Here is a 22,428-nt window from a genome sequence, read left to right as displayed (position 1 = left end):
CAGACCCCAAACCTTCGGCTGCTTCCCCGATTCCTGAGCGGCAGGGGAGGAGCGGGAGCTGCCCCGTTGTCCCCTGGGGTGACGGATGGGAATCTGCGTGACATTCCCGGCCCGGCCCTGGCCTCACCGTGTCCCTGCTTCCCTCGGCAGGTCGGGTTTGACCCACACCCCCCCATGCGAGCCCCGGGGCTGCCCTCCAGCCTGGCCTCCATCCCCGGAGGGAAACCGTAAGCACCGCTGGGGATTCTGTGGGCTGGGAGGGGAGCGGTGGGACAGGGAAACAGACACCGGGCAGAAGAAAGTCGGGATTTGTTAAGAAGTCTCTGGGACACACCTTGGGCAGGACGGGGACTGGCCGGGGCTACACCCAAGGCGGACCCACAATGGTCACAAGAATGGACCCACAATGGTCACAAAAGGTGGACCCAAAATGGTTACAAAATGGTCCCAAAAGGGACTCAAAATGGTCACAAGAATGGACCCAAAATGGTCCCAAAAGGGACCCAAGATGGTCACAAAAAGGACCCAAAACGGTCCCAAAACAGCCCACCAGTCACGCGGTCTTACACTTTTATGTTTTGCTCCGTTTGCGCACTGGGGTTGAATTGTCCAATTCCAGCTCCAGGCTGTGAGCTCCCATCATTGTTTCCTCCCTTCGGCCCACTGTTGTTTATACTTTTGGGCCTGAGCACTTGTCCCAGCTGTCCTTGGTGCGCAGCAGGAGAAGGATTTATTTCGTGTCCCTGTGCCGAGCTGAGTGACACTGACTGTGAGCTCAGAGCCGCACCCCTGGGTGCCACAGAACCTGAAACGCACAAAACCTTAAAATTAAAAGATTTGCCTTAAAACTGAAGCTTAAAAAAACCCAAAAAACCCCCAGGAATGTTTAAACCCTCAAGCCTCAGGAGACCGGGGAGGGCTTCCCCCAGGGCTGGCTTTGGGGCCACGGCGTGCCCAGGCTGAGCCCTTCGGTCCCCCGGCAGGGCGTACTCGTTCCACGTGAGCGCGGACGGGCAGATGCAGCCGGTGCCGTTCCCGCACGACGCGCTGGCGGGGCCCGGCATCCCGCGGCACGCGCGGCAGATCAACACGCTGGGCCACGGCGAGGTGGTGTGCGCCGTCACCATCAGCAACCCCACCCGCCACGTCTACACCGGCGGCAAGGGCTGCGTCAAGATCTGGGACATCAGCCAGCCCGGCAGCAAGAGCCCCATCTCACAGCTGGACTGCCTGGTGAGCGCCGTGTCCCCTGCCCGGGGACACCCGGGGATGTGTCCCCTGCCCAGGGTCACTCACCCCGTGTCCCCTCCCCGGGGTCACCCACCCCGTGTCCCCTCCCCGGGTCACTCGCCTCTGGTGGTGTTCATTGTCTTTTTCCCCATTACCATCAGCATCTCTTCCCCACGCCGCCGTCTGTGTTTCCCCTTCCCCTGTAACTTCCTGTGGCTCTTCTCCGTTACCAACTCTTTGTCCTCCATGGCTGTTTTTCTCTTCCTGTTATATCTCTTTTCCCCTCTTAAATTTCCCTTTTCCTCTTCTCCCCATCAACATCTCTTTTCCTTTTCTCCCCATCGTGGTCCCTTTTCCTCTTGCCCCATCAACATCCCTTTTCCTCTTCTCCCACCCCCTTGCCCTCCCTTTCCTCTTCCCTCCCCACATCCCTCTTCCCTCTCCACCCCGTTTTTCCCTTCCATCCCCTCTCCCCAACCGTTCCCTGACGTTCCCTCCCGCCCCCAGAACCGGGACAACTACATCCGCTCGTGCAAGCTGCTGCCGGACGGGCGCACGCTGATCGTGGGGGGCGAGGCCAGCACGCTGACCATCTGGGACCTGGCCTCGCCCACGCCGCGCATCAAGGCCGAGCTGACCTCGTCGGCGCCCGCCTGCTACGCGCTGGCCATCAGCCCCGACGCCAAGGTCTGCTTCTCGTGCTGCAGCGACGGCAACATCGCCGTCTGGGACCTGCACAACCAGACCCTGGTCAGGTGAGAGCCTCCGCCCGGGGCGGGCCTGGGGGCGCGGGGAGGGCCTGAGGGGTGGGTTTGGCCTCGTTGTGTTGGTTCCTGTCTTCTCCTGTCGGTGTTCCTCTTTCTCCGCAACGTCCCTTGTCCTCTTCTCTTTGTCAGCGTCCCTTTTCTACTTCCTTTGTCAGTGTCCCTTTTTCTCTTCCTTCCATCAATGTCCCTCTTCCTTTTGTCAATCTCCCTTTTCCTCTTCCTTTTGTCAATCCCCCTTTTCCTCTTCCTTTTGTCAATCTCCCTTTTCCTCTTCTTTGTCAATCTCCCTTTTCCTCTTCCTTTTGTCAATCTCCCTTTTCCTCTTCCTTTTGTCAATCCCCCTTTTCCTCTTCCTTTTGTCAATCTCCCTTTTCCTCTTCCTTTTGTCAACGTCCCTTTTCCTCTTCCTTTTGTCAATCCCCCTTTTCCTCTTCCTTTTGTCAATCTCCCTTTTCCTCTTCCTTTTGTCAACGTCCCTTTTCCTCTTCCTTTTGTCAGTCTCCCTTTTCCTCTTCCTTTTGTCAATCTCCCTTTTCCTCTTCCTTTTGTCAATCCCCCTTTTCCTCTTCTTTGTCAATCTCCCTTTTCCTCTTCCTTTGTCAATCTCCCTTTTCCTCTTCCTTTTGTCAACGTCCCTTTTCCTGTTCCCTTTGTCAGTGTCCCTTTTCCTTCCATCCGTGTCCCTTTTCCTCTTTTCCCACCCCACTGCCGTCTCTTTCCTCTTCCCCCTCGTCACGATCTCCTTCCTCTTCCCCCCATCCTGGTCCCTCTCCTCTTTGCCTTGGGCGAAACCACCTCCCACTATCCCGGGCTGCTCCGAGCCCTGTCCGGCCTGGCCGTGAGCATTCCAGGGATGGAGAGCCCACCATGGAGAGCTGGTGCCAGGGAGCGATCTGTTGACGCTGCACCATCTCCCGGTTCTCATCCCTAAAAAACCAGCCCAATCCTTGGCCGGGCTGGTGCTCCTGGGTGGATTTCCAGGAACGCCGGGTGCGGACGGAGCCGCTCGGACGTATCCCCGAGCGCCCCGAACGCGGCTTCTCCCAGAAAAAAGAATTCCTGGGAATTCCACCCTGTTTTTTCCTTGACTTTCCAAGGCAATTCCAAGGGCACACGGACGGGGCCAGCTGCATAGACATCTCCCACGACGGTACGAAGCTGTGGACGGGGGGCCTGGACAACACGGTGCGTTCCTGGGACCTGCGGGAAGGGCGGCAGCTGCAGCAGCACGACTTCACCTCCCAGGTAGGGCCCCGGGGATCCATCCCTCCCTCCATCCCTCCCTCCATCCCTCCCTCCATCCCTCCCTCCATCCCTCCCTCCATCCCTCCCTCCATCCCTCCCTCCATCCCTCCCTCCATCCCTCCCTCCATCCCTCCCTCCATCCCTCCCTCCATCCCTCCCTCCATCCCTCCCTCCATCCCTCCATCCATCCCTCCATCCATCCCTCCATCCATCCCTCCATCCCTCCATCCCTCCATCCCTCCATCCCTCCATCCCCCCATTCCTCCATCCATCCATCCCTCCATCCATCCCTCCATCCCTCCATCCCTCCATCCCTCCATCCCTCCCTCCCTCCCTCCATCCCTCCATCCCTCCATCCCTCCATCCCTCCATCCCTCTATCCCCCCATCCCTCCATCCATCCATCCATCCCTCCATCCCCATGGAGATCACGGAGTTCTGCCCCAGGAGAGGGGCTTTTCCTGCTGGGAAAACGCTCTGGGCGTGGCCGTTCCTTGTCGCTGTTACGGGCGCGGAAGAGCCACGCTCGCCCGACGGGCTGAAGCGAGGGAAAGGAAGCGACGTTTATTGTGGTTTGGGGTCTCAGTAGGGTTTGGTGTTGGACCGAGGATGGGAGGACGAAAGGGACGCTTCTCTGACCCCAGTGGTCATTGCAGAGGTCTTATCACGCAGAGGAGTGAGAACAGCCTGCTTTGTTTACATGGGAGTCCCCACTAGAAATACTGAAACAACCATCAGAAGGCTGAAAATCAGGGAGACGGTTCCTGCTGGATCCTGGTGTGGTCCGGGAGTGCTGGAGCTCGTGGGGGTCCCTGCGTGTTGTGTCACCTCCGCTGTGCCCTCCTTGCAGGATGCTGGGGAGCAGCTCTTCTCGTGGGGTGCCTGCGCGTGTCACGGGGTTCTCTGGGTGCCCCGTGGGTGGGATGGGAGCAGGGATCAGGATCCTGCCTCCTCCAGCAGAGCCTCCCTGAGCCTGAGGGGCAGAGCTGGCATCCCGGCTGTGGTGGGGCTTATCCCCATAAACCCATCCTGGCTGTGGTTTATCCCCAGAAAACCATCTTGGCTGTGGTTTATCCCCAGAAAACCATCCTGGCTGTGGTTTATCCCCATAAACCTGTCCTGGCTGTGGTTTATCCCCATAAACCCATCCTGGCTGTGGTTTATCCCCAGAAAACCATCCTGGTTTTGGCAGGATTTATTCCCATAAACCCATCCTGGCTGTGGTTTATCCCCATTAACCCGTCCAGGCTGTGGTTTATCCCCATAAACCCATCCTGGCTGTGGTTTATCCCCATAAAACCATCTTGGCTGTGGTTTATCCCCAGAAAACTATCCTGGCTGTGGTGGGGTTATCCCCATAAACCCGTCCTGGCTGTGGTGGGGTTATCCCCATAAACCCATCCAGGCTGTGGCCCATAAACCCATCCTGGCTGTGGTTTATCCCCATAAAACCATCCCTGCTGTGGTTTATCCCCATAAACCCATCCTGGTTTTGGCAGGGTTTGTCCCCATAAATCCATCCTGGCCATGCTTTATCCTATCCCTGTAAACCCATCCTGGCTGTGGTGGGGTTATCCCCCTAAACCCATCCAGGTTGTGGTGGGGTTATCCCCATAAACCCGTCCTGGCTGTGGTGGGGTTATCCCCATAAACCCGTCCTGGCTGTGGTGGGGTTATCCCCATAAACCCGTCCTTTCTGTGGTGGGGTTATCCCCATAAACCCGTCCTGGCTGTGGTGGGGTTATCCCCATAAACCCGTCCTGGCTGTGGTGGGGTTATCCCCATAAACCCGTCCTGGCTGTGGTGGGGTTATCCCCCTAAACCCATCCAGGCTGTGGTGGGGTTATCCCCATAAACCCGTCCTGGCTGTGGTTTATCCCCATAAACCCGTCCTGGCTGTGGTGGGTTATCCCCATAAACCCATCCTGGCTGTGGTGGGGTTATCCCCCTAAACCCATCCTGGCTGTGATGGGGTTATCCCCATAAACCCGTCCTGGCTGTGGTGGGGTTATCCCCCTAAACCCATCCAGGTTGTGATGGGGTTATCCCCATAAACCCATCCTGGCTGTGGTGGGGTTATCCCCCTAAACCCATCCAGGTTGTGGTGGGGTTATCCCCATAAACCCGTCCTGGCTGTGGTGGGGTTATCCCCATAAACCCGTCCTGGCTGTGGTGGGGTTATCCCCATAAACCCGTCCTTTCTGTGGTGGGGTTATCCCCATAAACCTGTCCTGGCTGTGGTGGGGTTATCCCCATAAACCCGTCCTGGCTGTGGTGGGGTTATCCCCATAAACCCATCCTGGCTGTGGTGGTTTATCCCCATAAACCCGTCCTGGCTGTGGTGGGGTTATCCCCATAAACCCATCCTGGCGGTGGTGGGGTTATCCCCATAAACCCATCCAGGTTGTGGTGGGGTTATCCCCATAAACCCGTCCTGGCTGTGGTGGGGTTATCCCCATAAACCCGTCCTGGCTGTGGTGGGGTTATCCCCCTAAACCCATCCAGGCTGTGGTGGGGTTATCCCCATAAACCCGTCCTGGCTGTGGTTTATCCCCATAAACCCGTCCTGGCTGTGGTGGGTTATCCCCATAAACCCATCCTGGCTGTGGTGGGGTTATCCCCATAAACCCATCCTGGCTGTGATGGGGTTATCCCCATAAACCCGTCCTGGCTGTGGTGGGGTTATCCCCCTAAACCCATCCAGGTTGTGATGGGGTTATCCCCATAAACCCGTCCTGGCTGTGGTGGGGTTATCCCCATAAACCCATCCAGGCTGTGGTGGGGTTATCCCCATAAACCCGTCCTGGCTGTGGTGGGGGTTATCCCCATAAACCCATCCTGGCTGTGGTGGGGTTATCCCCATAAACCCATCCTGGCTGTGGTGGGGTTATCCCCATAAACCCGTCCTGGCTGTGGTGGGGTTATCCCCATAAATCCATCCTGGCTGTGGTGGGGTTATCCCCATAAACCCGTCCAGGCTGTGGTGGGGTTATCCCCATAAACCCGTCCTGGCTGTGGTGGGGTTATCCCCATAAACCCCTGTGTCCTATTGGCCAGGGCAGCAATATCCATGGGGCTGGAGTCGTCCAAACCCACGGATCTGCCTCTCCAAACCTTTCTCACCCATTTGGAGCTGGCCAGCAACTCCAGCAGCGCCACAGATCCCAGAAGGGTTGGGTTGGGAGGCACCTTGAGGGTCTCTGGCTGGGAATTCCCGCTGATCCCGCCCTCTTCCCGCAGATCTTCTCGCTGGGATACTGCCCGACGGGCGAGTGGCTGGCGGTGGGCATGGAGAGCAGCAACGTGGAGGTGCTGCACCACACCAAGCCCGACAAGTACCAGCTGCACCTGCACGAGAGCTGCGTCCTCTCCCTCAAGTTCGCCTACTGCGGTGAGCCGGGGCCGGGCCGGGCGTCCTGGAATCGGGGAATTCTTGGGCTCGGGTTGGGAGAGACCTTGAAGTCATCTCGGGGGTGACTTCCACCTGACACCCCTCGTGGAGCCCTCACTCATGGATGGGGATCCCGGCTGTGGCTGTGGTTATCCCATAATCCCATCCCGGATGTGGCTGTGGTTATCCCATAATCCCATCCTGGATGTGGTGTGGTTATTCCCATAAATCCCCCCTGGTTTGGGCGGGTTTATCCCATAACCCATCCCGGCTGTGGTTATTCCCATAAATCCCCCCTGGTTTAGGCCGGGTTTATCCCATAACCCATCCCAGCTGTGGTTATTCCCATAAATCCCCCCTGGTTTGGGCGGGTTTATCCCATAACCCATCCTGGCTGTGGTTATTCCCATAAATCCCCCCTGGTTTGGGCCGGTTTATCCCATAACCCATCCCGGCTGTGGTTATTCCCATAAATCCCCCCTGGTTTGGGCCGGGTTTATCCCATAACCATCCCGGCTGTGGTTATTCCCATAAATCCCATCCTGGATGTGGTGTGGTTATTCCCATAAATCCCCCCTGGTTTGGGCCGGTTTATCCCGTAACCCATCCCGGCTGTGGTTATTCCCATAAATCCCATCCTGGATGTGGTGTGGTTATTCCCATAAATCCCCCCTGGTTTAGGCCGGGTTTATCCCATAACCCATCCCGGCTGTGGTTATTCCCATAAATCCCCCTGGTTTTGGCCGGTTTATCCCGTGACCCCATCCCGGCTGTGGTTATTCCCATAAATCCCCCTGGTTTGGGCCGGTTTATCCCATAATCCCATCCCGGCTGTGGTTATTCCCATAAATCCCCCCCTGGTTTGGGCCGGTTTATCCCGTAACCCATCCCGGCTGTGGTTATTCCCATAAATCCCCCTGGTTTGGGCCGGTTTATCCCATAATCCCATCCCGGCTGTGGTTATTCCCATAAATCCCCCCTGGTTTGGGCCGGGTTTATCCCATAACCCATCCCGGCTGTGGTTATTCCCATAAATCCCCCCCTGGTTTGGGCCGGGTTTATCCCGTAACCCATCCCGGCTGTGGTTATTCCCATAAATCCCCCCTGGTTTGGGCGGGTTTATCCCGTGACCCCATCCCGGCTGTGGTTATTCCCATAAATCCCCCCTGGTTTGGGTGGGTTTATCCCATAACCCCATCCCGGCTGTGGGAAGCGGGAAGCAGCGCCTGGCTTGTCCCAGCCGAGCCGGGCTGGGCAGGGCTCCGCAGGGAACCTCCGGGTTTTCCCAAATCCCCGGGGTCAGGCAGCCAGTGGGGACGGGGAGGTGGCCGGGGCGGCGTTCGGCCGCTGATCCCCAATTCCCGGTGCAGGGAAGTGGTTTGTGAGCACCGGGAAGGACAACCTGCTCAACGCCTGGAGGACGCCCTACGGAGCCAGCATCTTCCAGGTAGGAGCGTTTGGGATGGGCGTGGGGTGGGGGCTCCTCCCAAAATCCCCTTCCGGATCGGCCTGGAGAGAGGGGAGATCCTTTGGGATGGCCGGGTTGGTGACGGGGCCTGGGTGCTGCTGGGGCAGCCTGGGATCCCAACCGGATGGAAGATTTCCCGACCTGATGGAATTTCTCCCCAATCCTGATGGAATTTCGCCCCAAACCTGACGGGTTCTCTCCCATCCTGATGGAATTTCGCCCCAAACCTGACGGGTTCTCTCCCATCCTGGTGGAATTTCTCTCCCCAAACCTGACGGGTTCTCTCCCATCCTGGTGGAATTTCTCTCCCCAAACCTGACGGATTCTCTCCCCAAATCTGATGGAATTTCTCTCCCCAAACCTGACGGGTTCTGTCCCCTGCTGCCCTCCGCAGTCCAAGGAATCCTCGTCCGTGCTGAGCTGCGACATCTCGGCGGATGACAAGTACATCGTCACGGGCTCTGGGGACAAGAAGGCCACGGTCTACGAGGTCATCTACTGAGCCAGGGACTGGCAGCGCTCGGGAATTCTCCGGGAACGCCGAGGGGCCGCCCCGGGCCCCCGCCCTGCTCCGCCACGCTCGGATTTATTTGGACATCTGCGACTCTTGGCACACATGGGAGCCCTAAACGGATTTTTTTTGGGTTTTTTTTTTTAAAAATTTGGTTTTAAGGTTTTTTGGGGTTTCTTTCAAGATTTTTTTTTTGATTTTTTTTCCCCGGTTCTTTCCGTCTGGCTTTTGGTGGCACTATAAAAGGACTCCTTTTTTTTTTTTTTTTTATTGGGACTTTTTATTATTTTTTTGGGTTTTTTTTTTTTTCCTGTGCATCCCGCATAAGACTTGTGAAAAATGTAAATACTGGACTAGGAAATAGCGTGGGAAGGGGGGAGAACCCTCCCAGTACACTTAGTTGTGTATTTTTTGTCTGCTGTAATTGTATTCCACTGATGGTTTTGGTGGTGGCAATTTTCTTCTTGGCGGGGGGGTGGTTTTTTTATTTTATTTTTTGTTTGGTTTTTTGGTTTTTTGGTTTTTTTTTTCTCCCCTTTTTTCCTTCCTCCCCCCCACTCCTCCTCCTCCTCTCCTCATCTCCGGAATCGTCCGTGGGGACTTTTATTTTTTTCTTTGCCATCCAGGCTGAGCAGAGGCGTCCCGCGGGTGAGAAGTTGTTCCCTCCTGTCGTGCGTGGTGTGTTAGTGATGGTGGGGAATCGCTCGGATCCTCAGCTACTGACGGGACATCAGCACCATCACCTCGGGGGTTTGGTTGGTTTTATTATTTTTTTTTTATAGGATATGGATTTATCCGTTTTATTTTTATTTTTTTGGGGGGGATTTTTTTGTTTGTTTGGTTTTATTTTTGTTTTTTTTTTTTTTTTCCGTGCTTGGATGTTTGAAGAAAAAAAGGGGGAAGCCCACGCAAAGCCCTTCTTGGTCTTCGGACACAGAAGCAAAACGAGGAGTGATTTCAAAGAAAAGCTTAGAGAGGAAAAAAAGAAAAAAAGAAAAAAAAAAAAAAAATTCAGCTCAGGGAGCCACGAAAGATAATAGCAAACTCTTATGTGTTTTGTATTCAAATGAAAAGTAAAAAAAAAAAAAAAAAAAAAAAAAAGAATTAGAATTGATAACCTTGAAAAAAAAAAGACAAAAAAAAAATACAGGTTTTTTTTTTAAAAAAAAGCGAAAAAAAAAAAGTTTACTAACAAGTAGGGTTTGTGTGTGGTGGTTGGGGGGGCTGCTTGTGGTCCTCGTGGGCTTTTATGGTCTTGTGTCTTCTGGTTTTATGGAGCAACTCCCTCCCCGCCCCCCACAGGCCTTTTGTACTATAAAGGGTTCCAAAAAAAGGACGCAAAAAAAAAAAAAAAATACCCCAAAAGAGAGAAAAGACCAAAAAAAAAAAAAAAAAATCCATCCCCCCCCCCCGCCCCCCCGAAGACGTAAACGGGAAAATAAAAGTATTTGTGTAGCAGAAAGTGCTCGCCTGCATCGTAGCACACGGCAGAGGAATTTTTTTATACAGCGTTTTTAAGGATTTTGATTTTTTTTCTTCTTTTTTTTTTTTGCGGGGGGGGGGGCGAGTTTGGATCTGGTCCGAAAGGAGAAGAAAAAAAAAAAATTCATAATAATAAAATAAAAAATGTTTTAGGGTGGTTGAGGGGGAAGAACGGTTCGGAGAGGGGGGGAGAGAGGAGGAGGATGGATTGCGCCTCTGCCCGGGATCCATCCCAATCCCGAGGAGCTGGGGGAAGGAGGAGCCGCCCTGGGAATTCCCGGCCTGTAATTCCCGGCGTTTCCATGGGAAGGAGAGACGGGAACATTCCAGGCTCGGCGCTGCGAGGACGGGGATCCATTTTAAGGCACTGATGATCCGAGGGAAAAAAAAAAAAAAAGAAAAAACAACAACAAAGTTCTCCCAAAATCCGCTTTGAGGGCGAAGCGTTTCCAGGGCTGGCCCGGGGCTGGCCCGGGACTCTTTTGGGGTCGGTTTCTTTGGGATCCTTGCTGCATTCCCAGCTCCCGGCCGGAGCTCTGCAGGGATGGGGAGGGCTGGGGGGGCTCTGCCCTGTCCCCAGAGCCCCCCCGGCCTGGGGCTCAGCCCCGGCTCGTGGCCCCCGGAGCTGCGGCTCGCCTCTGCTCGGTTCATTCCCTCCCCGAAACCTCCAGGACTCTGGGAAAAGCAGGAATGATTTTAATCGCCGGCTGGTGGAGCCTCCCGGAGCCGGGCTCTCCAAACTTCACACCAAAGTTCTGTAGCAGAATCTGTACAGCTGTTAATAACTACCACTGGTTGTGTTTCTTTTTCGGTGTTTTCTCTTTTTTTTGGGGGGGTTTTGGGGTTTTTTGGGGAGGTTTTTTTGGTTTTGTTTTTTTGGTTTTTTTGGTTTTTTTTGTTTTTTTGTGGTTTTTTTTTTTTTTTTTTTTGTAAAAAAGGGCCAAAAAAAAAAAAGAAAAAAAAAAAAAAAAGAATAAAAAAGTCAATGTACTAAAGCTGAACCGCAAGGCCAGTGTGTGTGAACCCCTCCGATCCCTGGAATTTCACGGAGCTGGGGGAAAGGCAGGAGCAGGGGAGGGCTGGGGGGCACAGGGACCCCGGGGCTGGAGGCGGGCTGGAGCCCGGCATTGCCGGCAGGAATTCCCAGCGCTCGGGAGAAATTCCCGGCCCTCGGCATCTCCCCCATCCCCTCAATGTGCTGGGGGCTCCTCCCGGGCCGCCCCGGCCCCGCCTTTCCCGAGATTTGGGGATGCGGGGAAAGGTTTGGGATCATCCTGCCCCGGCAGGGACCCGGCACCGGGCGGCTCCCGAGCCCCGGGGTGCGGCAGCCGCATTCCCGAATTCCCGGCATGGAGCTGCCGCATTCCCAGCGGAATTCCCGAATTCCCGGCATGGAGCTCCCGCATTCCCAGGGGAATTCCCGAATTCCCGGCATGGAGCTCCCGCATTCCCAGCGGCATTCCCGAACCCCGGGATGCAGCTCCCGCATTCCCAGGGGAATTCCCGAATTCCCGGCATAGAGCTCCCGCATTCCCAGGGGAATTCCCGAATTCCCGGGATGCAGCTCCCGCATTCCCAGCGGCATTCCCGAACCCCGGGATGCAGCTCCCGCATTCCCAGCGGAATTCCCGAATTCCCGGCATGGAGCTCCCGCATTCCCAGCAGCATTCCCGAATTCCCGCATTCCCAGGGTCATTCCCGATCCCCGGGATGGTCCTGGAGTTCCCCAAGAGCTGTTCCCAGGCTGGGTTTGTGTCCCTGGAGGGGAGCACTGGGAAGGGGCTGGCAGAGCCGTGCTGGGCCCTGCCACGTCCCGTGTCCCGTGTCACCTTGTGTCCCAGGCCGTGTCCTGTGTCCCACGTCCCGTGTCCCGTGTCACCTTGTGTCCCAGGCCGTGTCCTGTGTCCCACGTCCCGTGTCCCGTGTCACCTTGTGTCCCAGGCCGTGTCCTGTGTCCCACGTCCCGTGTCCCGTGTCACCTTGTGTCCCAGGCCGTGTCCTGTGTCCCATGTCCCGTGTCCCGTGTCACCTTGTGTCCCAGGCCGTGTCCTGTGTCCCACGTCCCGTGTCCCGTGTCACCTTGTGTCCCAGGCCGTGTCCTGTGTCCCACGTCCCGTGTCCCGTGTCACCTTGTGTCCCAGGCCGTGTCCTGTGTCCCACGTCCCGTGTCCCGTGTCACCTTGTGTCCCAGGCCGTGTTCTGTGTCCCATGTTCTGTGTCCCATGCCATGCCCTGTGTCCCATGCCGTGCCCTGTGTCCCCTGTGTCATGCCCTGTGTCCCATGTCCTGTGTCCCATGCCGTGCCATGCCCTGTGTCCCATGTCCTGTGTCCCCTGTGCCATGTCCTGTGTCCCATGCCGTGCCATGCCCTGTGTCCCATGCCATGCCCTGTGTCCCATGCCGTGCCCTGTGTCCCATGCCGTGCCCTGTGTCCCCTGTGCCATGCCGTGTGTCCCATGTCCTGTGTCCCCTGTGCCATGCCCTGTGTCCCATGCCATGTCCTGTGTCCCCTGTGCCATGCCCTGTGTCCCATGCCATGCCCTGTGTCCCATGCCGTGCCCTGTGTCCCCTGTGCCATGTCCTGTGTCCCATGTCCTGTGTCCCCTGTGCCATGCCCTGTGTCCCATGTCCTGTGTCCCCTGTGCCATGCCGTGTGTCCCATGTCCTGTGTCCCCTGTGCCATGTCCTGTGTCCCATGTCCTGTGTCCCCTGTGCCATGCCCTGTGTCCCATGCCATGCCCTGTGTCCCATGCCGTGCCCTGTGTCCCCTGTGCCGTGCCCTGTGTCCCCTGTCCCATGCCCTGTGTCCCCTGTCCCATGCCCTGTGTCCCATGCCGTGCCCTGTGTCCCCTGTGCCGTGCCCTGTGTCCCCTGTCCCATGCCCTGTGTCCCATGCCATGCCCTGTGTCCCCTGTGCCATGCCCTGTGTCCCATGTCCTGTGTCCCCTGTCCCATGCCCTGTGTCCCCTGTGTCATGCCCTGTGTCCCATGTCCTGTGTCCCCTGTCCCATGCCCTGTGTCCCCTGTGCCATGTCCTGTGTCCCATGCCATGCCCTGTGTCCCCTGTGCCATGCCCTGTGTCCCATGTCCTGTGTCCCCTGTGCCATGCCCTGTGTCCCCTGTGCCATGTCCTGTGTCCCATGCCGTGCCCTGTGTCCCCTGTGCCATGCCGTGTGTCCCATGTCCTGTGTCCCATGCCGTGCCATGCCGTGTCCCCCGTGCCCACCCCAGGGACAAAGCAGAGCCCGTCCCGCTGTGCCTCAGCACATCCCCACAACCTGCCTGCCAGGGAATCCGGGATAGCGGGATGCCCCTGCCCAACCCTTTCCCATCCCTTTCCGTCCTTCCCCAACAATTCCCTTCCCAGCTCCTTCCCATCCCTTCCCCATCCCTTCCCATCCCTTCCCATCCCTTCCCCATCCCTTCCCCATCCCTTCCCATCCCTTCCCCATCCCTTCCCATCCCTTCCCATCCCTTCCCCATCCCTTCCCCATCCCTTCCCCATCCCTTCCCCATCCCTTCCCCATCCCTTCCCCATCCCTTTCCCACCCTTCCCCATCCCTTCCCCATCCCTTCCCCATCCCTTCCCCATCCCTTTCCCACCCTTCCCCATCCCTTCCCATCCCTTTCCCACCCTTCCCCATCCCTTCCCCATCCCTTTCCCACCCTTCCCCATCCCTTCCCATCCCTTTCCCACCCTTCCCCATCCCTTCCCCATCCCTTTCCCACCCTTCCCCATCCCTTCCCATCCCTTTCCCACCCTTCCCCATCCCTTCCCCATCCCTTCCCCATCCCTTCCCCATCCCTTTCCCACCCTTCCCCATCCCTTCCCCATCCCTTCCCATCCCTTTCCCATCCCGGTCCCCCGGGTGTCGCCGCCGCTGTTGGGGACAGATGGCGGCGCCCCTCGGGGACACGGCCGCCGCCGCCGCCGCCGCCGCCCGTGCGGCTCCCGCCGGCCCCGCTCCCTCCGGCGGCGCCGCCTCTGCCCCGCGGCGCTGGTAATTGCACTAATTGAGCTCTAATGAACGATTGCGCCGGGGACGGGGGGGGCATCGCTTCCAAAGGTTCATCCTGCTCCTCTTCCCGCTCCCCGGGATCCCGCTGGAGAGCGGCTGGAGAGGAGGAAAAAAAAAACAAAAAAAAAAAACCCCAAAAAACTCATTTGGCTTAAATCCCCTCTGGAAAAAAAAATGAAATAAAAATAAAAATAAAAAAATGAAAATAAAAATAAAAATAAAAACAAAAAAATAAAAATAAAAATAAAACCAAAAATAAAAATAAAAATAAAAAATAAAAAACAAAAATAAAAAATAAAAATAGAAATAAAAATAAAAACAAGAATTAAAATTTAAAAAAAATAAAAATAAAAATAAAAAATAAAAACAAAAATATCAACAATGGGAGCCCAAGGCGGGAAGCGAAAACAACCCAGCAGCCAAAAAAAAAAAAAATTAAAATTAAAAATAAAATCCCAACGCTGCGTTTCTCCGGGCTGCGCCGGGGCTGGCACAGGGTCGGTGACAGCGGGGACACGGGACAGGACACGCGGAGGGGCTCCCCGCTGCCGGAGGGCTGGGATGGACGGGACGTGGGACGGGATCGCGGTGTGAGCGGCGGGGCTGGAATTCCCGGAGCTGCCCCGGATCCCTGGAAGTGCCCGCGGCCGGGGGGGGCTGTCCCCGCCCATGGATGTCCCCGATGTCGCTTCCAGCACAACCCGTGCCAGGATTCCGCCACCCACGAATCCCTTTGCCCCGGATTCCCGTCCCCAGGGATGTCCCCGACACTCCAGGGATGTCCCCCGACACTCCAGGGATGTCCCCCGACATTCCAGGGATGTCCCCGACACTCCAGGGATGTCCCCCGATACTCCAGGGATGTCCCCGACACTCCTGGGATGTCCCCCGACACTCCAGGGATGTCCCCCGACATTCCAGGGATGTCCCCGACACTCCAGGGATGTCCCCCGACACTCCAGGGATGTCCCCCGACACTCCAGGCTTTTTTCCCCCGCTCAGGGGGGGCTGGATTCGCCTCCAATCCCCTCCTGTGTCCCCCACCGAGGTCCCCTCACTCCCCCCGCTGATCCCGGATCATCCCTGATTCCAGCCTGGACAAACCCCTGCGGGATTTGGGAATGTTGGGATGATGGGGATGGGTTTGGGGGCACCCCCCGCTCCGCCCTGGGAGAGCCCCAGACCCCGTTCTCACCCCCCTGGGGGAGTTTTGGGGGTTTGTGGTTTTTATTTTTGGCTTTTCTGGGCAGCCATAAAAACTTTTCATCGGAGCAGCACCTCGGCCGGCCAAAAGGAGCCTCGTTAATTCCAGGGAATTGTTTCATCTCAGCTCCACGGGAATAATGGATCTTTTTATTAGTATTATTATTTTTTATTTTCTTTTCTTTTTTTTTTTTTATTTTTTACAAGATGAGTTGGGGAAGGGCCAACTTCCTCCGGGGGAATTCCTGCGGAGTGTTGATCCCAGCTGGAATTTACCTCGGGGTGGGGAAGAAAAATATATATTAAAAAAAAAAAAAAAAGGAAAATAAATTTTAAAATAAAAAAGAAAAATAAAAAAGAAGGTTTTAAAGGCTGCTATTCATAACGAGGCGTGACTGAGCTCAGCCCTTCCCTGCCAGCTCCCAGATGGAGCCGAGGCTTTTCCACGACACCCTCCCACAGCACTTCCCCGCCCAGCCACCTCCGGCCCCCAACCAAAAAAATCCTCCAGGCGCCTCGTTATCCCGGGGAGCAGGAATCCTGGAAAAAAAAAAAAATCCTGGAAAATCCCGGCGGAGGCTGTTTGTGCCGGTGTCACCCCGCGGGGCTGAGCCCGGCGTGTCCCCAGGGCTGTCCCGGGGCTCCCACTTTGAAAAAGATTCTGAAAAATTTGCATTAAAACGTTGATTTCTGGGGTGGGCCGGCCGGGCCTTGATGAGATTTGGGAGATTTTTGGTGCTTTTTAATAAAATTTGGCGGTTTTGGGGGGTTTTTTGGTGCGTTTCCAGGCTGGGAGAGGCCGCGAGGGCTCGTGGCTGGAGGAGGTGACACAGGCGGTGGCACCTCGCCGGCACCGTGTCACCTCCGCCGGGGGGACGTGGAATGTTCCAGGCGGGCAGCAGAGGGGACATCGCTGCCTCCAGCCCTGAGGATTCCCTGGAGCCTTCCCTTCTCCAGGGAAACATTCCCAGAGCGTCTCCGGGGCCTCTGGAATTGCTCCAGCTGCTCCTGCTCTTGGGAATCCCACCCAAAGCCCGGGAAAGGCGGGCTGGGACGGGGACAGGGACACCGGGGACAGGGACACCGGGGACACCGGGGGACACCAGGGACAGGGACACCGGGGAACACCGGGGACACTGAGGACACCGGGGACAGGGACACCGGGGACACCAGGGACAGGGACACCGGGGAACACCAGGGACACCGGGGACACCAGGGACAGGGACACCGGGGAACACCAGGGACACCGGGGACACCGGGGACACCGGGGACAGGGACACTGGGGACACCGGGGACAGGGACACGGGGGACAGGGACACCGGGGACACCGGGGACAGGGACACCGGGGAACACCAGGGACACCGGGGACACCGGGGACAGGGACACTGGGGACAGGGACACCGGGGACACCGGGGACAGGGACACCGGGGACACCGGGGGACACCGGGGACAGGGACACCGGGGAACACCAGGGACACCGGGGACACCGGGGACAGGGACACCGGGGACAGGGACACCGGGGACACCGGGGGACACCGGGGACAGGGACACCGGGGACAGGGACACTGGGGACAGGGACACCGGGGAACACCAGGGACACCGGGGACACCGGGGACACTGGGGACAGGGACACTGGGGACACCAGGGACACCGGGGAACACCAGGGACAGGGACACTGGGGGACCCCGGGGACAGGGACACTGGGGACAGGGACCCCGGGGACGCCGGGGGACACGGGGGCAGCCCTGGTGCCAGCCCAGCAGCCGCTCCCGGGGCACACCCGGGATGCCGAAGGAGGAGAGCACGGGATAACCGGGAGATCGCCGCCTGGCTCCACGGCACCTGCCGGGGGTTAATTAACGCCTCCAATTAACGCCCCCCAAGGGCCGAACCCGAGCTGCTGACGCCTCCGCCTCTCCCAGCACCTCCCACGGCTTTGCAGGACTCCGGCCTGGGCTGGAATTCCCAGGGAAGCTGCGGCTGCCCCTGGAATGTTCCCAGCCCTGCATCCAGCCCCCTCCCTTCGCCCCGCTCCCCCAAAATCCCCCCCCCCCCAAAAAAAAAAATCCCTGGGAGTTTTCCATGCGAACGGAGGGCCCTGGGATTCCGCGCATCCCAGCCTGGAATTCCGGAGCCGCAGGAACCTCGCCCGGTTTCCTCCAGCGCTTCCCTAAAGGAGCGGCCGCTCCCTCCCCTCTGCCAGCGCTTCCCCCCGGGATCCTCCCCTCGGAACCGACCGGGATCCACCCCGGGAACGCGAATCCCGCTGTTTTCCGGGGAGGCTGGGAACAGCCCGGCGGGGTTGTTGGGTTTGGGTTGGGTTTGGGTTTGGATTTGTTGGTTTTGTTTCGGGTTTTTTCCCTCTTTCCCCGTTTTTTCCATTCTGTCCCGGCTATAAATTTCTCATGGAATTTACAGGACACCAGGGTGACCCCAGGGACACTTTCAGGACCTGCCTGGGACTCCAAGGATCGCCCCAGAAGGAGCCGGGGGCAGCAGCATTCCCAGGGGGAAAAGGAATATTCCCAGAGTGTCCAGGAGCCCACAGGCTTGGGGACACACGGGGACACGGGGGCAGAGCAGCTCCAGGCTGGGACCTGCCTGTCCCCATCCCAGACAGCCCCAAATCCCAAATCCCTGTCCCCATCCCAAACAGCCCCAAATCCCCAAATCCCAAATCCCTGTCCCCATCCCAGACAGCCCCAAATCCCCATTTCCCAAATCCCTGTCCCCATCCCAGACAGCCCCAAATCCCCAAATCCCCAAATCCCTGTCCCCATCCCAGACAGCCCCAAATCCCAAATCCCAAATCCCTGTCCCCATCCCAGACAGCCCCAAATCCCAAATCCCTGTCCCCATCCCAGACAGCCCCAAATCCCAAATCCCTGTCCCCATCCCAAACAGCCCCAAATCCCTGTCCCCATCCCAAACAGCCCCAAATCCCAAATCCCAAATCCCTGTCCCCATCCCAAACAGCCCCAAATCCCAAATCCCTGTCCCCATCCCAGACAGCCCCAAATCCCCAATTCCCAAATCCCTGTCCCCATCCCAAACAGTCCCCAAATCCCCAATTCCCAAATCCCAAATCCCAAATCCCTGTCCCCATCCCAACTGTCCCCAATCCCCATTTCCAAGGGAAGGGCAATGAGGGATTTCCATGGACAGGGAACATTTTCCATGGACAATGAGGGTTTTCCATGGATAAGGAGCTCCAGTGCCAGGATTGCCAAGGGAGGATCCCACGATTGCCTGGGGAATTTCGGGAAGATTTGGGGCTGCTGGGACCAGGGCCAGGGCTGCTGGGGAGGATTTGGGGCTGCGGGGGAAGATTTGGGGTGCCCGGGGAAGATTTCAGGGGTTTTTAGGGAGGACTCCTGGGGCTGTCCCAAATTTTTCTGGGGAGGGCTCAGGGGTCAGTGCCAGGTTTTTTGTGGAGGACTCCGGGGCCACTCCAGGATTTTGGGGGAGAACTCCTGGGCCACTCCAGGATTTTTGGGGAGGACTCCTGGGCCATTCCAGGTTTTTGGGGGAGAACTCCTGGGCCATTCCAGTTTTTCTGGGGAGAACTCCTGGGCCATTCCAGGTTTTTTTGTGGAGAACTCCTGGGCCATTCCAGGTTTTTTGGGGAGAACTCCTGGGCCATTCCAGGTTTTCTGGGGAAGGACTCCTGGGCCATTCCAGGATTTTGGGGGAGGACTCCTGGGCCATTCCAGGATTTTTGGGGAGGACTCCTGGGCCATTCCAGTTTTTTGGGGAGAACTCCTGGGCCATTCCAGGATTTTTTTGTGGAGAACTCCTGGGCCATTCCAGGTTTTTTGGGGAGAACTCCTGGGCCATTCCAGGATTTTTGGGGGGGAACTCCAGGGCCATTCCAGGTTTTTTGGGGAGGACTCCGGGGCCATTCCAGGATTTTTGGGGGAGAACTCCTGGGCCATTCCAGGATTTTTTGGGAGAACTCCTGGGCCATTCCAGGTTTTTTGTGGAGAACTCCTGGGCCATTCCAGGTTTTTTGGGGAAGGACTCCTGGGCCATTCCAGGATTTTGGGGGAGGACTCCTGGGCCATTCCAGGATTTTTGGGGAGGACTCCTGGGCCATTCCAGTTTTTTTGGGGAGAACTCCTGGGCCATTCCAGTTTTTCTGGGGAGAACTCCTGGGCCATTCCAGGTTTTTTGGGGAGAACTCCTGGGCCATTCCAGGTTTTCTGGGGAAGGACTCCTGGGCCATTCCAGGATTTTGGGGGAGGACTCCTGGGCCATTCCAGGATTTTTGGGGGAGAACTCCTGGGCCATTCCAGGATTTTTTGGGAGAACTCCAGGGCCATTCCAGGTTTTTTGGGGAGAACTCCTGGGCCATTCCAGGATTTTTGGGGGGGAACTCCAGGGCCATTCCAGGTTTTTTGGGGAGGACTCCGGGGCCATTCCAGGTTTTTTGGGGAGGACTCCTGGGCCATTCCAGTTTTTTGGGGGAACTCCAGGGCCATTCCAGGTTTTTTGGGGAGGACTCCGGGGCCATTCCAGGATTTTTGGGGGAGAACTCCTGGGCCATTCCAGGATTTTTTGGGAGAACTCCAGGGCCATTCCAGGTTTTTTGGGGAGGACTCCCGGGCCATTCCAGGTTTGGGGGCTGCGGGGCTCCCGGAGCGCTCCCAGCTCCGGCGGGCCGGCTGCCGGGGCTGCGCGGCTCGGAGCCATCCGCCGCGGCTGCCGAGAAATGTTTCGGAATCAGCCGTTTAAAGGAGAACAAAAGGAATTAATTGGTGGGTTTAGGCCTAATGAGACCGCCGCGCAAATTAACAGCCCTCAGCAGCAGAAACAAACAGAACTCCGTAAAACCAACCGCGGCCCCTAAGCGGGGGAGGGAGAGGGGACCGAGGGGAGGTTTTCTGCGGCACCATCTGCGCGCAGGGGGGGGAAGAAGAAAAAAAAACAAACCAACCCAACAAACCCCCCAAAAAAAACCCCAAGGAAGAAACCCCTGGGCGATGCCACCAAAGCGTAAATTCCCGGTTTATTCAGGCGGGCGCAGCTTGACGCCGGCATCTCGGAGCGGGGATAAAGGGCCCGAGCCCCCTCCGCGAGGCCGCGATTTGCATGTGAAAAGGGGCGAGACGCGGCCCCCGGGCTCTGGGGGGCTTTGGGGGGGCGTTTAGGGCCCCCATTGAGGCCGCACAAAAGGGTCCGACCCCCCCGGCCTCCCCCCGCCCCGTCCCCCGGGCCGGCTGCCGGAGCCTGCGGATCCTCACACAGCCCGTTTGTTCCCTCGCTGTTTGCTTAAGACGTTCCTCAATTCCCAAGCGAGGATTTGGATTTTCGGGGCTTGGTTTGCTTTGCGTGGCTGGCAGGGAGAGAGGGGGAAAAATAAAAAATTTTAAAAAAAAAAAAAAAGAGGAGGAGGAGGAGGGGTGAAGGAGGAGGAAAAAAAAATCTGTCTGATCTTTAATAATCAAAGTAATTAGAATAATCCTTTCAGGCCTGAATGGGGGATTATTCCTCCGCGTCGTTTTAGTTTCATCCTCCGTTGTGGCGCGGTTTTTATTTTGGGGAGGGGGGGGGGACGACGCCTAAAACGGTGGAGAAAAAAAAAAAAGCGCTTCAGGAAGGTCTCGCTGTCATTCCCATCCTGGCGGCCCCCGTTCTCAGGGAAAAATAATAATAGTAATATTATTAATAATAATCATGATAATAATAAATTAAAAAGCGCCTGTTTGGCCGCGGCGAATTCTTTATTTGGGGGCCTGGCGGGATAAACAGCGAGCTCCGGGGCCGGGTTTGTTGTTCGGGGCTGTCTCGGGCAGATAAGGAAGCCTTTGATGGAGAGCGGGGACTTTGTGTGTCTAATCGGAGGCCGAAGCCCGCGGCCCGAGCCTGCGGGGAGCGGTAATTACAGCGGGGGATTAAAAGGTCCCAAACCTCACCGATATTTCGCTCTTTTTTTTCTTTTTTTTTCCTTTTTTTTTTCTTTTTTTTTTTTTTTTTGTAAAACCAGCCGGGGAACAAAAGGATCCCGGGCTCGGCCCCCGAGGAGGAGAATAATTGACACAATTGGCGGGGGCTGGGGGCGATTGTGATGGAAATAAAGGCGGCCGGGGAGGGGAGCACGGGGCTGCTTCAGGGCTGGAACTTTTCCAGCGGGGTTTTAATGAGGGGCGGGCGGGGGGGATAAACGGGGCGCCAAAAAAAAAAAAAAAAAAAAATAATAATAAATATATATATTTTATTATTATTTTTTTTCTTCCCCCAAATCTCTCCTTTTTGCCTCATTTCCCGCTCGGGGTGCAGCTCTGCAGGGATTGGGGAGGGAAAAACCTCCCGCTCCAGGGAGTGAAAACCTCCCGCTCCAGGGAGTGAAATCCCTGGGAATTGCGAGCGGCAGGTACCTGACGCTGTAAAGAACGGGTGAAATCGCGGAATTAGGGAATGATTTAGGGCTGGGAAAAGCCCTCCGGGATCCTGGATTCCAGCCACGGAGGCCACCACTGCGGCTGCTGCTGGAATTAGACATTGGAATTAGACATTGGAATTAGACATTGGAATAGACACTGGAATTAGACATTGGAATTAGACTTGAATTAGACAGGAACAGGGCCGGGGGAAAAAAAAAAAAAACTAAAAAAGAAAATAATAATTATTTTAAAATCTCCTTTAGTTTTTCTTCTTTTTTTCTCTCTTTTTTTTTTTTTTTTCTTTTAGGCCAGCCAGGCTCCCGATTTCAGGTAGGAAAAGGGAGCAACTTCCCGTTGGAAGCTGAAAGTCAGGAAGGGGTTAAGGGGTGCAGGGATGATCCCAAATCCAACCCGGGAAGGGTTTAAGGGATGCGGGGATGATCCCAAATCCAACCGGGAAGGGTTTAAGGGATGCGGGGATGATCCCAAATCCAACCTGGGAAGGGTTTAAGGATGCGGGGATGATCCCAAATCCAACCCGGGAAGGGTTTAAGGGATGCGGGGATGATCCCAAATCCAACCCGGGAAGGGTTTAAGGGATGCGGGGATGATCCCAAATCCAGCCCGGGAAGGGTTTAAGGGGATGCGGGGATGATCCCAAATCCAACCGGAAGGGTTAAGGGATGCGGGGATGATCCAAATCCAACCCGGGAAGGGTTTAAGGGATGCG

General features: G+C 56.6%; 1 protein-coding gene across 7 annotated transcripts in view; it reads left to right on the top strand.

Moving 5' to 3' along the window:
* The window catches only part of TLE3 (TLE family member 3, transcriptional corepressor), a 45,920-nt gene extending 36,554 nt beyond the window's left edge, over positions 1-9,366 (top strand). For all 7 annotated transcript variants that reach the window (XM_066208171.1, XM_066208169.1, XM_066208168.1 and 4 more), the window contains exons 15-21: positions 151-227; positions 984-1,233; positions 1,738-1,985; positions 3,095-3,242; positions 6,482-6,632; positions 8,003-8,079; positions 8,495-9,366. In XM_066208171.1, the coding sequence (XP_066064268.1) occupies positions 151-227; positions 984-1,233; positions 1,738-1,985; positions 3,095-3,242; positions 6,482-6,632; positions 8,003-8,079; positions 8,495-8,602 (1,059 nt within the window). In that variant the 3' untranslated portion in view covers positions 8,603-9,366. The remainder of the gene's footprint in view (positions 1-150; positions 228-983; positions 1,234-1,737; positions 1,986-3,094; positions 3,243-6,481; positions 6,633-8,002; positions 8,080-8,494) is intronic.
* Positions 9,367-22,428: the final 13,062 nt, after the last annotated feature.

This window comes from Chamaea fasciata, unplaced genomic scaffold (assembly GCF_029207755.1).
Source record: "Chamaea fasciata isolate MVZ Bird 193981 ecotype frontalis unplaced genomic scaffold, bChaFas1.0.hap1 SCAF_145, whole genome shotgun sequence".
In the NCBI taxonomy this organism is placed as follows: Eukaryota; Metazoa; Chordata; class Aves; order Passeriformes; family Sylviidae; genus Chamaea; species Chamaea fasciata.
The sequence above is the reverse complement of the archived record's forward strand: the minus strand, read 5'-3'. Positions and strand labels throughout refer to the sequence as shown.